At 45.7% G+C, this 11,994-nt stretch overlaps 1 protein-coding gene across 1 annotated transcript in view; it reads left to right on the top strand.

Annotated features, from left to right (window-relative positions):
* LOC111817069 (putative neuroblastoma breakpoint family member 5) overlaps window positions 1–4,121 on the top strand; it is an 11,565-nt gene extending 7,444 nt beyond the window's left edge. Inside the window, exons 6-8 of the mRNA XM_023716391.1 lie at window positions 258–327; window positions 2,985–3,091; window positions 4,048–4,121. Of these exons, the coding sequence (XP_023572159.1) occupies window positions 258–327; window positions 2,985–3,091; window positions 4,048–4,121 (251 nt within the window). The remainder of the gene's footprint in view (window positions 1–257; window positions 328–2,984; window positions 3,092–4,047) is intronic.
* The last annotated feature ends 7,873 nt before the right edge of the window (window positions 4,122–11,994 follow it).

Raw genomic sequence — 11,994 nt, 5'->3', positions numbered from 1 at the left:
GGAGAAAAGGCTTTTTTAACTGTATCCCACTTCTGCCCAGAAGAGGCCATGGTGGCAGTTCAGCATGTCAGAGTTATTCTCCTGAAGGATCATAAAACGAAGCCAGATGGTTTCTTTAAAGACAAAGTATGAGGTCATTCACTCAACTCTGTCAGTTTATTCTAAAATGGTTCATAAATATTCACATCTCCCAGGTCAGATGGGCTAGGCTGACCCAAAGCTGCTCCATTTTTGATGGGATGTTTCTGAATTTACAGGAAATAATAAAGATATGAAGGAAGAAGAAATATTTTACAAGACATATTCCAAAGTGATTGATGAGAACAGGTAAAACATGGAGAAGGTCCCTGGGTACAGAAGAATGTGTCACCTTCGTGGTGCTTTGGGAGCATGAACCGCAGATATCACCAGTGTCATTCCCTCGCCCAGTCAGCTCCCTTGTCCAGAAGCACTATGTCTTGCCCTCTGATGCTTATAGAGCTAGTGTGGGCCAATCTTAGGGCATGTCCTGTCGTCCCACATCACACCTGTCCTCTAGGAACTGAGGAGGGTATGTCTCTCCCGTAAATACATGCTTCCCCTTAGGTGATTGTCAGAGATTTCATAGAATAAAGGTCATCCCCAAGTCCGGTGTGGTGTCATAAGGTTCAAAGGAAAAGAAACCCAAGGGAGCCTGTGTGATTACAGGTCTGTAAGGTCTACCCTGCCTGGTGTATTTGCATTTAAAGAATTCATATACGTTGGGTTCCCTGGGATACACCTAAATTGTGTTTGGAGGCTTTTACAGGACAGGCTATGCTTTCTCCTCAGAATCTTTCCTAGGCTTTCTCCTAGAAATCTCTGTCAGTATCCTCATGAGTTACCTGTGTTGAGTTCTAATTATAATTTTTTTTCTCCTTTCATCTGCCTCAGAGATTTCCATCTTTCTCTGAAATATTATGAAGCAGTAAAGGTACAAGAGTTGAAGCAGCGCTTGCAGAAGAGAAGAGATTCTTGCATTATGGTCCGTCAGAACCTCAAATGCCTCCTCACCGCAGGTGTCACTTACAGACACCACCAACAGCTGTCTCAGTGGCCCCAGCTGATGGAGCGCCTTGCCCATAGGCTTAGGCAAGGTGAAGTAGCCTTGTCCCTTGTTACCACTTGGCTTCTCCAATGTGCACAGCTCATGTGCAATTCCACCACATAAGTCAACTGTGTAGCTGCTCTCCTGTGTAGCCATTTTCCTGGGAGCCTTGACAAGTCAGGACTACCTCAGAGGGAGGATAGAGGAAAAACATGCAGGGCAGAGGCCACGGCTCTGCACTTGTTGCTTTTCTCCCTGTATCCTCACAGGAAGATGAAGCTTGGCTTGTTAGATTGATGTCAGCCTGGGCTAAGATGATCTCCCCAACTCCCATGCTTTGTTTTGTGTTGAGGGGTGAGGAGTGGAGATGGATCCTTCAAGGTTTCTCTTTCTTCGCTCTTTATGTTATGTGTCACATGAAAATCATAGTATTTATGCTGGGAAAGGACTAATGTCCTCACAAGTCCACATCTTGTACAGCAATTAACCACTAAGAAGAATATATGCAGTGTATTATTTGTTGAAACTGTACTTTTGATTTGATTTGAAACTGTCTCATTGCTATATGTTTATCAATAAAACTTTGAAAAGAAAAAAAAAAGAAAATATATTTGAAAAAGAAAAAAGGACTAATGTCCTTGTGTTACAATATAGGCAGTCACAGGGTGTGGTTTAGGGAGTTTATTTAGTAGAATATGGTGATAAGATGCCAGTTACATTGAAATGATTAGGAGAGAACATAAAGAAAATTTCCCTCAAGTGAATGGCAGAAGCAGGACAGAGGCAGTTGAGGAGTGTGCAGACATATGGACTGTTGGAGGTGGGGCTGTTTTCTGCCTGTCCTTACCAAAAACGTTAGATTTTACATGAAGCCTATGGTAAAATGCAGAGCCATTGACCCTGCAGAACTCGGTACAGTGCAGAAGTCCAGGAGAGTTGTACTGCTCCACTACCTATTCATCTGGATGACATATGGTGTGGTTTTTTTGCCCATTTAAAATCAGCATTTTCCACTAAGGATACTCTTTAGATCATGACCACATAGGCTCATAGTTCATTTCAGAATTGCAAGGTCTGGGGCCGGGGAGATGGCTCAGTGGAATAAGCGCTTCCCTGGCAAGCGCAGGGCCTGAGTTCAATACCCGGTTCTGCAAAAAAAAAAAAAAAAAAAAAAAAAAAAAAAAGAATTGCAAGGTCTGTCTCTATGTCCATAGGCCATTATGTTTCTATTAGCAGGTGAAAACTTAAAGACTAACCTTGCTATTTTTAATTTTTTTATAGAAAACTTTGAACATGAGGAAGGAGAGAAAAAATCATGGGGCTCACTGTTCCCAAGGTACTACTGATCAGGGAAGGGGTGATCATACAGATGATGGAGAGGGGACTGGATGGCAGGCACCAAGGGCGAAGAACTACTGGTGGTGGCACTGGGTTCATTCACTCAACCACACTGTATGGTCTATGGGGTGTGTGTGGTATTTTCAAGTCTGTCTCACCCAAAGGCTTAGGAATCTCTCAACCTTCCTGCAATGACTCATTTACTTCTGTGTGGCCAAGAGTGTGTGAAATGCCTGTGTTTTGGGGCGTAGTTCATCTTTGGATGGGAAGAGGATCATACCAAATGAATAAACTACCCAAATAAAACTTCAAATCCTATTCTAACATTAAGAGAAGGACAACTGGGAGTCCTATGGCATCTGAGTCTATCACTAGTTTCAGTCACCCATGCAGCCATGCCACAGTCCTGAGCCATTTTATGCAAAGTAGAGTATGAAAAGACAAGATCACTATTCACCACAAAATGAGTTGAGTCATACTTGAAAGATATTTTGGGTAAAGTCTTATGGAAATTTTCCTAAAATTGCTCAACTGTCACTATGCCACTTCCGTTCTATTCACTTCTTCTATCCCACCATAGGACACTGTCCCAGGAAGACCCTGAAGAACTCAAGAGACAGGACCATGGAGAACAACCGGCTAATGGGTGCAAGCCAGCTGAGCGCCTCCTACATGACCTTCTGTCAGGTGAGGGAGTCAGCTGTCCCTGCTACCTTGTGTTTCTCTGAGGTCCTGGATCACAGGCTATTCCACAAGTTGCATTTTCCCAGGTTTATTCTGTCCCAGGACATTTGGGCCATGACAGGGTCATACTTCCTGGTAGGAAGACAGCAGAAAATGAGAGGGAGGAGCCAGTGTGAAAGGACAGGAGGCAGTTAGCTGAGAGGAATAGAGCCCTTAGCAGCAAGCACACTAGTACTTTGTAGGCATTGTCCTTGGATTGGTCTTGTCTTTGCCAAATATGAGAGCATGGTCCATAAGTCCTTCTGAAATGTCCGTTTCTTAACTGTCAAATGGCCCCAAATGTCTTGCATCCTAGCCATGGTGACTAACATGGAGGAAATTCCCCAATTCTCTTCAAAAAGGATGAAGGCCCTGCGTGGGAGGTTGGATGACCACTTTGATGCAGAGGAACTGAGAGTGGGCAGGCTGGGGCACACTGAAATGTTCCCACCTAGACGGTGCTCCTAGAGAAGTCACCATAAGCCCTGAGGCACTGATAAGAATAGAGAGACCTGGGAGGACATGGCCATGTGTCTTTGGCTCAGAGAAGAGCATTGGCTCTGTGCCAGAGCTCTGATATGGCACTGAGTACCCTCCTTGTGGCCTCAGGGAGGACACAGTTGGAAATGTCCAGTGGGATCTGGGAAAGTAAATGGTGTCCTGGGAGAAAAGGCTTTTTTAACTGTATCCCACTTCTGCCCAGAAGAGGCCATGGTGGCAGTTCAGCATGTCAGAGTTATTCTCCTGAAGGATCATAAAACGAAGCCAGATGGTTTCTTTAAAGACAAAGTATGAGGCCATTCACTCAACTCTGTCAGTTTATTCTAAAATGGTTCATAAATATTCACATCTCCCAGGTCAGATGGGCTAGGCTGACCCAAAGCTGCTCCATTTTTGATGGGATGTTTCTGAATTTACAGGAAATAATAAAGATATGAAGGAAGAAGAAATATTTTACAAGACATATTCCAAAGTGATTGATGAGAACAGGTAAAACATGGAGAAGGTCCCTGGGTACAGAAGAATGTGTCACCTTCGTGGTGCTTTGGGAGCATGAGCCGCAGATATCACCAGTGTCATTCCCTCACCCAGGCAGCCCCCTTGTCCAGAAGCACTATGTCTTGCCCTCTGATGCTTATAGAGCTAGTGTGGGCCAATCTTAGGGCATGTCCTGTCGTCCCACATCATCCCTGTCCTCTCACGTCTGCTAACTCAGCAGGGTGAGTCTGTCCTGTGAAGACACACTTCCTCTTAGGTGACTGTCATGGCTTTTACAGCATAAAGGCCTCCCAAGTCCAGTGTCACAAGGTTCACAGGAAAAGAAAGTACAAGAAACCTGTGTGATTACTGCTCTGTAAGATCTACCCTGCCTGGTGTATTCACATTTTATTTCATTTAGTTAATTTATTTTAATGGATTTAGTATAGGATCTCACTACACAGCTCGCACTCATAGTGATCTTCCTGTTTTCAGCCTCCCCAGAGCTGGAATTACATGCATGCACCACCATGCCTGGTCTCAGTGGCAGGCTCAGGGTGCCAGGGAGCAGCACTGCCACAGCCTGTAGCACCAGCAATCGAACCCCGATCCCTGAGCCTGCCCAAGCAGGTGCTTAGTCCACTGAGCTATGTCACCTGCCCTGTATTCACATTTTAAAAATTCATGTACATCTGGTTCACTGAATGCACTGGAATGCACTGAATTGTGTTTTGAAGGCTTTCACAGGACACCCTTCTAGAAGTCTCTGTGCAGTGTCCTCCTGAGTCATCTGTGCTGGGTTGTAACTATGTGTCTTTTTCTCTGTATCTTGCAGTGGAAATTTGCATCTTGCTCTTCAGTGTCAGGAGCAAGCACTGGCCCAGAAATTAAAGCATCGGCTGCAGAGGAATAGAGATGGGTGCATCTTCCGGCGTCAGCGCCTCAAATGCCTCCTCACGGAAGCAGTCACTGACACACAGCGGGAGCAACTGGCTCAGTGGTGCCAGCGGGCTGAGCGTCTTGCCTGCAGGCTCCGGCAGGGTGAAGGTTTCGCAGGACCTCGCTAACCCTGGGCTTCACCAAGGTACCTGGCTCCTGGGAGGCTCCATCGCTATGGCCAAGTGCATGTCTGTTCTCCTGCTATCTGCCTGCCATGGAAGTCTTGCCAGATCAGGACTGCCTTGCAGGAAGGACAGAGGAGAAGCACACTGTAGGAGGCTACGGCACCGCAATGCTTGCCTTTTTCCCTGCTGGAATGTGGTGTGGGCAGCAGGCAGCATGTGTCCTTTGTCCTCACTGGAAGGCAGGTTGGCAGAGGAAGGCTTGTGAGGTGGCCAGCAGCCTGGGCTAAGATGAGTTTTCCCCAGGTGTCCTCATGCTACCTTTATATTAGGGCAGGATTTCTGTTTCCTCATCTCTCTATGTTATGCATTGCATGGCAATTGTCACATTGAAATAGGGGAGCATCACTAGTGTCCTTTGAGTAAGATACAGGCCCTCCCAGGGTACAGCTTAGGATCCTGGTATAGTAGAATGTGGTGCTGGGGTGTTGGGTACTAGCAGGGGACATGGAGAGAGTTTCCTTCAAGGGAGGATGGAAGCAGGATGGAGGACCCATGGGTATGGATTGTTGTGGAGCAGCATTGTTCTTCCTTTCCTCGAGGCATGGGGAGATGTGGAGCCACTGACCCTATAATCTGCTTCTGTGGCAAGCTGGTGGGGGGGTGGGGAGCACTAGGCTTCTCTTCTCCAGTATCTGTTGTTCATAGGTCATTCCTTTTTTTTTTTTTTTTAATTGTATTTATTTATTTGTGTGTGTGTGTGTGGCCAGCTCAGCACCTGGGGGCAGGGCGGGGGCAGGATTGGCTGGCATGTGGTGCTGGGGGATTGAACCGCGGTCCGTGTGCTTAGTTTGTTCTAAGTAGGTGCTTTAGACCACTGAGCCATCTCACCAGCCCCAGGCCATTTCTTTTTAGACAAACTTATCACCTTCCTGAATTCACAGAGAAAATAGCTGGCTGTGCCCTTACAGGTACTCTTTTCCCAGAAAATGAGAAGTGCTTCCTAATGTTCTAATTGGCTTTTTTGAATTTGTGTTTTAGGAAACCACGAACATAAGGAAATTTGCGAAGAAGAATTTGGCAAGAGTTCATGATGCCAGGGGGCCATGAATTCTGGATTTTACCATTTACATTCACCCGCCCAACCTCATGACCCGTTCTTTTTTGTAAATTTAGTTTGTTTTAAGTCTAAAATAAATAAATAGTATGTTCTTTCATGTTTCTGAAGGGTCTTCTCTAGTCTACAGTTCCTTATTTTATTTTTTCTTTTTCTTTCCTGTGATTCTCCCTGTCATTCACTTGAGGATACTGAGGGACTTTTCCTTCAGGGTTTTCTGCAGTCTGTATTTGCCCAATTTTTCCCTTCATATATTTTTATATATACTTCCCTAATGTGCCCTTTCTTTCTGTTTGTGTTATACCTAGAGCTGTGTCTGGCTAATAAAGAAAAACAAAACCCTCCCTTAGAATTGAAAACACTTCAGCATCTGCCTTTTAAACATTTCAAAAACAAAGAACTCACAGAAATAATCCTTTGTACTATTTACACAATGATAGAAAACTCTTAGAAAAGCTATAATTTTTTTAACTGATTCTTTTTTTAAAATGTATTTAGTACAGGGCCTACGGGGTGTCACTATACAGATTGGACTCATAGTGATCCCCTTGTCTTCAGCCTTCAAATGCTGGGATTACAGGTACAGGCCACCATGCCCAATCTCAATCGCGTCTCAGCACACCCCAGGCGTGGGGCTGGCACGATGCACTGGGGATCAAACCTTGGTCCCTGCATCTGCCAAAGCAGGTGCTTTAATCTGCTGAGCTATACGACTGGCCCTAAAGCTATAATTTTTTTTAAGAAAAAGATACTTTATATGGCTTCAATTATTCATTTACATTCCACTGAGTTTTAAATGAAACAATACTGTGGTTTCACTTCTTCATCCCAAATGGTCAACAGTCACATATGGTCGGCAGCTACTCTGCTGGAATGAAATGGGGGAACTTCTTATGGTAAAGCTCTTGCAAGTTGGTTACATAAATAATATATCATCTCCTTTTTCATTACTGTCACAGGGAGGTTTTGGCATCTTGAAAGGTGTGCTTGTGGCAGGAGAAATTGAAGCCAGGGAGAGCAATGCCGCCCTTCATGGGAAAGGAATCTATGCTGCTCCCTCAATGAGGCTGCTACAGAGAATGAGGGCTAATACTGTAGCTTGTGATCAGCTTGGAGTTACTTTAGAGCAACAACAACAGTGCACAATTACCTGGTTCATGAGGGGAGAGGGGATGAATAAATGGTGAAAAAGAAACGTCCCTACTGCTGAGATGAGCCTTGGGTTCCCACACCACCATTTGTTCCCGTCTTTGTCTTTTGGCTGCAAGAGAATTCATTTCCTGCACAGTGTGGCGCAAAGTGTGCTCGGTGACCTTTGTGTGACCAGGTTAGCCCCTTAGGATTGACTGATAGTCGAGGCTGGACCTCTTTGGCTCCTGCTCTGGACCCATAAATTTCTTCCCATTGCATAGAAGAAATGACAGAGTAGCATGTCAGGGGATTACTGGTGGCCACCTGCTTGTCATCTCCAAGGAAGCCAACTGGAGTGTCATCTCTGATGGAATATTTAAGATTTTTTTTCCTCAATTCTTCAGTCTCCTATTATATTTTGCTCTAAGCCCCAGGAAGAGCTAGGCCACCCTTTCAGCACTTTGCTCAAGTATCTCCTTAGCTAACTATCCAGTTTTATCACATGCACCATGTACCGCCCACAAAACACTAGAACAGACTTCACGCATGCTCTTTGCCATATTGTGATGAGGACCGCCTTTCCTACAGTTCCATTACGCTCCGCATTTCATCGTGTGACTTCCCCGAGCCCCCCATTCTCTGCATATATTTTTAGCTTGCGCTGAAGAATTCCTCCAGTTCTCCCCGTTCCCCAGCTCCAGTGGCGCTGCCACTTTCTTGTATATTTATTAGAACAGCACCCAAGTTTTTGGAAGCAAGACCAATGTTAGGGATTGTAAAGGGCTGAACAAAAGTTTATGTAAAATATGGAATTTATTCTTGACAGAGATTATAGAGACAGAAATTTCCAAAATGAAACAGGTAGACATACAGGCAAGCCAACCTACATGCCTTTCCAATCAGTGTAGAAAGGAAGAAGACCAGGTAGAACTAGTCAGGCGGGAGTATTTATTTCTCTCTTAGTTATGAGACAGCTCTGCTGATGAGGTCCAGAGCTGCTCCTCTTCCTCCTACCCAGGTCCTGACTGCGTCTTCCCTCCCCCTTCAGACAGTGGCCAGCGGATAAGCACTGCTCCAGCAGAGTAATATCATGATCACTTTCCAATTTAGGGGCCCGTGTTTCATGGCAGGATGGTTGGGCATCCTCGAGGTATTACAACTGATACTGCAGAAATACAAAGGGACACTAGGGATAGTTATGAACAACTGCACAACAGATAGCTGAGAAAACTACACCAGATGGATTCATTTCTGTACACAGATACCTACAAAACTGGCCACCAAAAAAAAAAAAAAAAAAAAAAAAAATCCTGAGCAGTTCCATAAGGAGCTACAGTTTTGAATCTGTATAGTCTTCCAACAAACAACAGCACAGGACAAGATAGCTTAACTACTGAATTTTACAAATCATTTCAGGCACAATAAAAACCAATTTTTTTTGTCTTGCTTTGGTTTTTTGAGACAGGTCTCACTTTGTAGCCCAGGCTGGCCTCAAACTACCAGTGATCTCCCGCCTTAGCCTCCCAAGGGATAGGATTACAGGCATGTACCACCACACCTGGCTCCAATTCTTTCTTTCGGTCTTTCTTTATTTCTTTCCTTCTTTTTTTTTTTTTTTTTTTTTTTTTTTGTATTTTGTGCAGGGTCTCACTATGCAGCTTGGACTAGTAGTGATCCTCCTGTTTTCAGCCTCCCCAGCACTGGGATTACAGGTGTGCACCTCTATACCCGGACTTGGTCGCCCACTCAACACACCCAGGGTTGGGGCTGGCACAGCATGTGATGCCAGGGATTGAACCCTGGCCCCTTCACTTGCCTAAGGCTCTTGGTCCTCTGAGCTATCTTGCCAGCCCTTCCAATTCTTTTTTTTTTTTCTTTAAACAATTTATTTAACTGAAATGGACTTACATTTGTTTCTGAGGTGACTTTTATTTTGATACAGCTTTTCCCCATGATGATTTATAAGATTTTCAAGCTAATATAGATATTTTATAAGTATTTGAATATTTGGGTATACACCTGCACAATACCTCAGCAATATCTTCAGCAAGAAAAACACTGAAGTGTAAAGACTAGACATAACTACTAGGTACAGTGAACAGTGAAAATCTGCTGCAAATATTTCTGAGGTAAGAAGCACCACATACCTGTTCAACTAAGAAAACCACCCTTACAACACAGGATGATTTTATTTTTACATAGGACCTAGAACACGTAAACTGCCAATTATTAAAAGTTCCAAAAATATTGAAATGTTGGGCACTCTACCAAACTCATCCTATAGGGCAAGCCTGACTGGTATAATCACAGACACACCACAAGCAGACACACAGAGACACAAATATGCACACATACAAAAAAATAAAAACCCACAAATCAGTATCTCAGATGAACATAGATATAAAAATTCTCAAGAAAATATTAGCAAGCTAAATCTAACAACACATCAAAAAGATTATACCTCATGATCAAGTGGCATTTATCCCAGGACAAATCAATAGAAAGCACATGACAAGACTGAAAGACAGTTATGGTTGATACATGGTGTCAACTTGAGAGGTTTAGGTTAACTATGAACCCCCTCACCTGAAGCAGTCCACCCACAAAATCACAGCCCACCTCTGTAGATTGCATTTTTTAAATAAAAGTCCTCCCCTGCCCAGGAACAACAGCCTCAGCTTCACGGGAAGCTGAAGGAACAGAAGTGGCAATGCCAGAGCCTGTCCCACCTCACAGTGCTGAGGAGCTGAGCTGAGCAGGAAGCCTGAACCTCCAGGAGCAGTAGTGACCATGTGGTCACGGTGAAACTCAGCTGAGACTCTCCTGCCAGGATAGGAAGGTGGGGCAGGGCAGGTGGCCACAGAGCCCCAACCCTGGAGCTCTGCCCCCTGTTGGTGGAGGTCTTGCAGGAGAGGCAATGATGGGGTGGAGGAGCTGGAACAACACAGCGGGCAGCTCTGTTGGGACACAGGCAGCACCGGTGAGCTGGGCCAGGGCCAGGTATCAGGGGCTGTGAGCTGGAGAATGATTGCAGGTCCAGCAAGGGTACATTTGTAGCCCCTGCACAGGGCCATGGTGAGGATCCCACTGCAGGGTCCGCAGACAACAAAGATGATGCAGCTGAGCAGTGCGGTGCATGGAGGCCTGGGAGAGGTGGCAGAGGCAGTGGGGCAGGTGGCTCAGCACTCAGTGCCTGCTGCTCTGGCTCCCAAGATCCCGCAGAGGGGAGCCCTGCCCACACTCCAGAGCCTCCAGGAGAGGAGGCTGGGCGGGTCTTCCCTGAACCTTGAGAGTGAGACTCCCAGCCTGGCCCAGGCTTGGGCCTTCACCACTGCATACAGTGGTTTCCCTTTGGGCTCTACACTGAGAGGGGGAATGTGTGCAAGCTAGTGTCATCTCAAGAATTTCTCCAGCAAAGCCTGAGGAAGTGAGGCCAAGGCTCTGTCCCCACTGTTCCCCCCTCAGTCTCTGCCTCCCTCCCTTCCTTCCTCCCTACCTCATTATTATCTCGAGAGGAGCAAGAAAAGTCCACAATGTATTTTTGGTGGAACCAGGGATTGAACTCAGGCCCTTGCGCTTGCCAGGGAAGCACTTATTCCACTGAGCCATCTCCCCAGCCCCTCACAATGCATTTTTGTATTAAAAAATACTTTAATCTCCCAAATTCTGAAACAACTCAAAATCAAAAGGAAAAATGTAAGAAATAGTTCCACAAAACATGAAAAAATGGAGAAATATTTAAATACAAAATGCTTTGCATTTTATATACTTGCTTATTGGGGGAAAGATAGAGGGAGGAGATGGGGACGGGGTCATGGCCCTGTGGATCCGGTTTATTAGATTCTGAATAAATGTACTGCATCAGGCTGCCTTGCCTCCTTCCTTTGTCTGGGGAGACAGAACCTGGGCAAGGAGCAGGGAGCGGTTTGACAGCAGAGGGCGCACCTCCACGGTGCAGAGTCCCAGGGTGGGAGATGGTCGGTCGGTCCATCAAGGCTGAGTGGCATCTTCCTGGCCTGTGTTCTGCGTGCTGCTAGGGCACAGCGTGGGGACTGCCGTGGGGGTTCCAAGGCATCCTGTCCTTGTAGGTCATGGACTTTCTTACCTCATGGACTGCAGTCTTCTCTGGCAATGGTGAGGGGGGGCTGGCAGGCAGGGCAAGCTTTCTTACCTCACAGTGCAGGATTTCCAGTTCACACCCCAATTCTGGTCTTGTACACACCTGGGGTCTGTCCCTCCGGTTTAGCGCTGCACATTGCTGGCATAGCCCCTATCAAGCGAAACTTATTTTGTGACCCTACTCCCCAGTGGTTAGAGTTGTTGGTGCATTTGTTTTTCTAAGAGCACTCTATGGGACTCTTCGGCCACCCTGGAACCCTTAAGACATTTGCGACTTGACTCTAAGCAATGGGCTCAATCCAGTTTGCAGATCATTTGGAATCTTGGGGACCAGGGCTGGGATGGTGCCCTTTAATCCAGAATGCCCCTCAAATCTCGAGTGTGTGTAGAAATTGATTGGCCATCAAGTGTCCTATGCTCAGCTGAGGATTCGCTCATTCATTGGTGAGCTCAGGGATCAG

This window comes from Octodon degus, unplaced genomic scaffold, assembly GCF_000260255.1.
Source record: "Octodon degus isolate 3935 unplaced genomic scaffold, OctDeg1.0 scaffold00048, whole genome shotgun sequence".
Taxonomy (NCBI): domain Eukaryota; kingdom Metazoa; phylum Chordata; class Mammalia; order Rodentia; family Octodontidae; genus Octodon; species Octodon degus.
The sequence above is the reverse complement of the archived record's forward strand: the minus strand, read 5'-3'. Positions and strand labels throughout refer to the sequence as shown.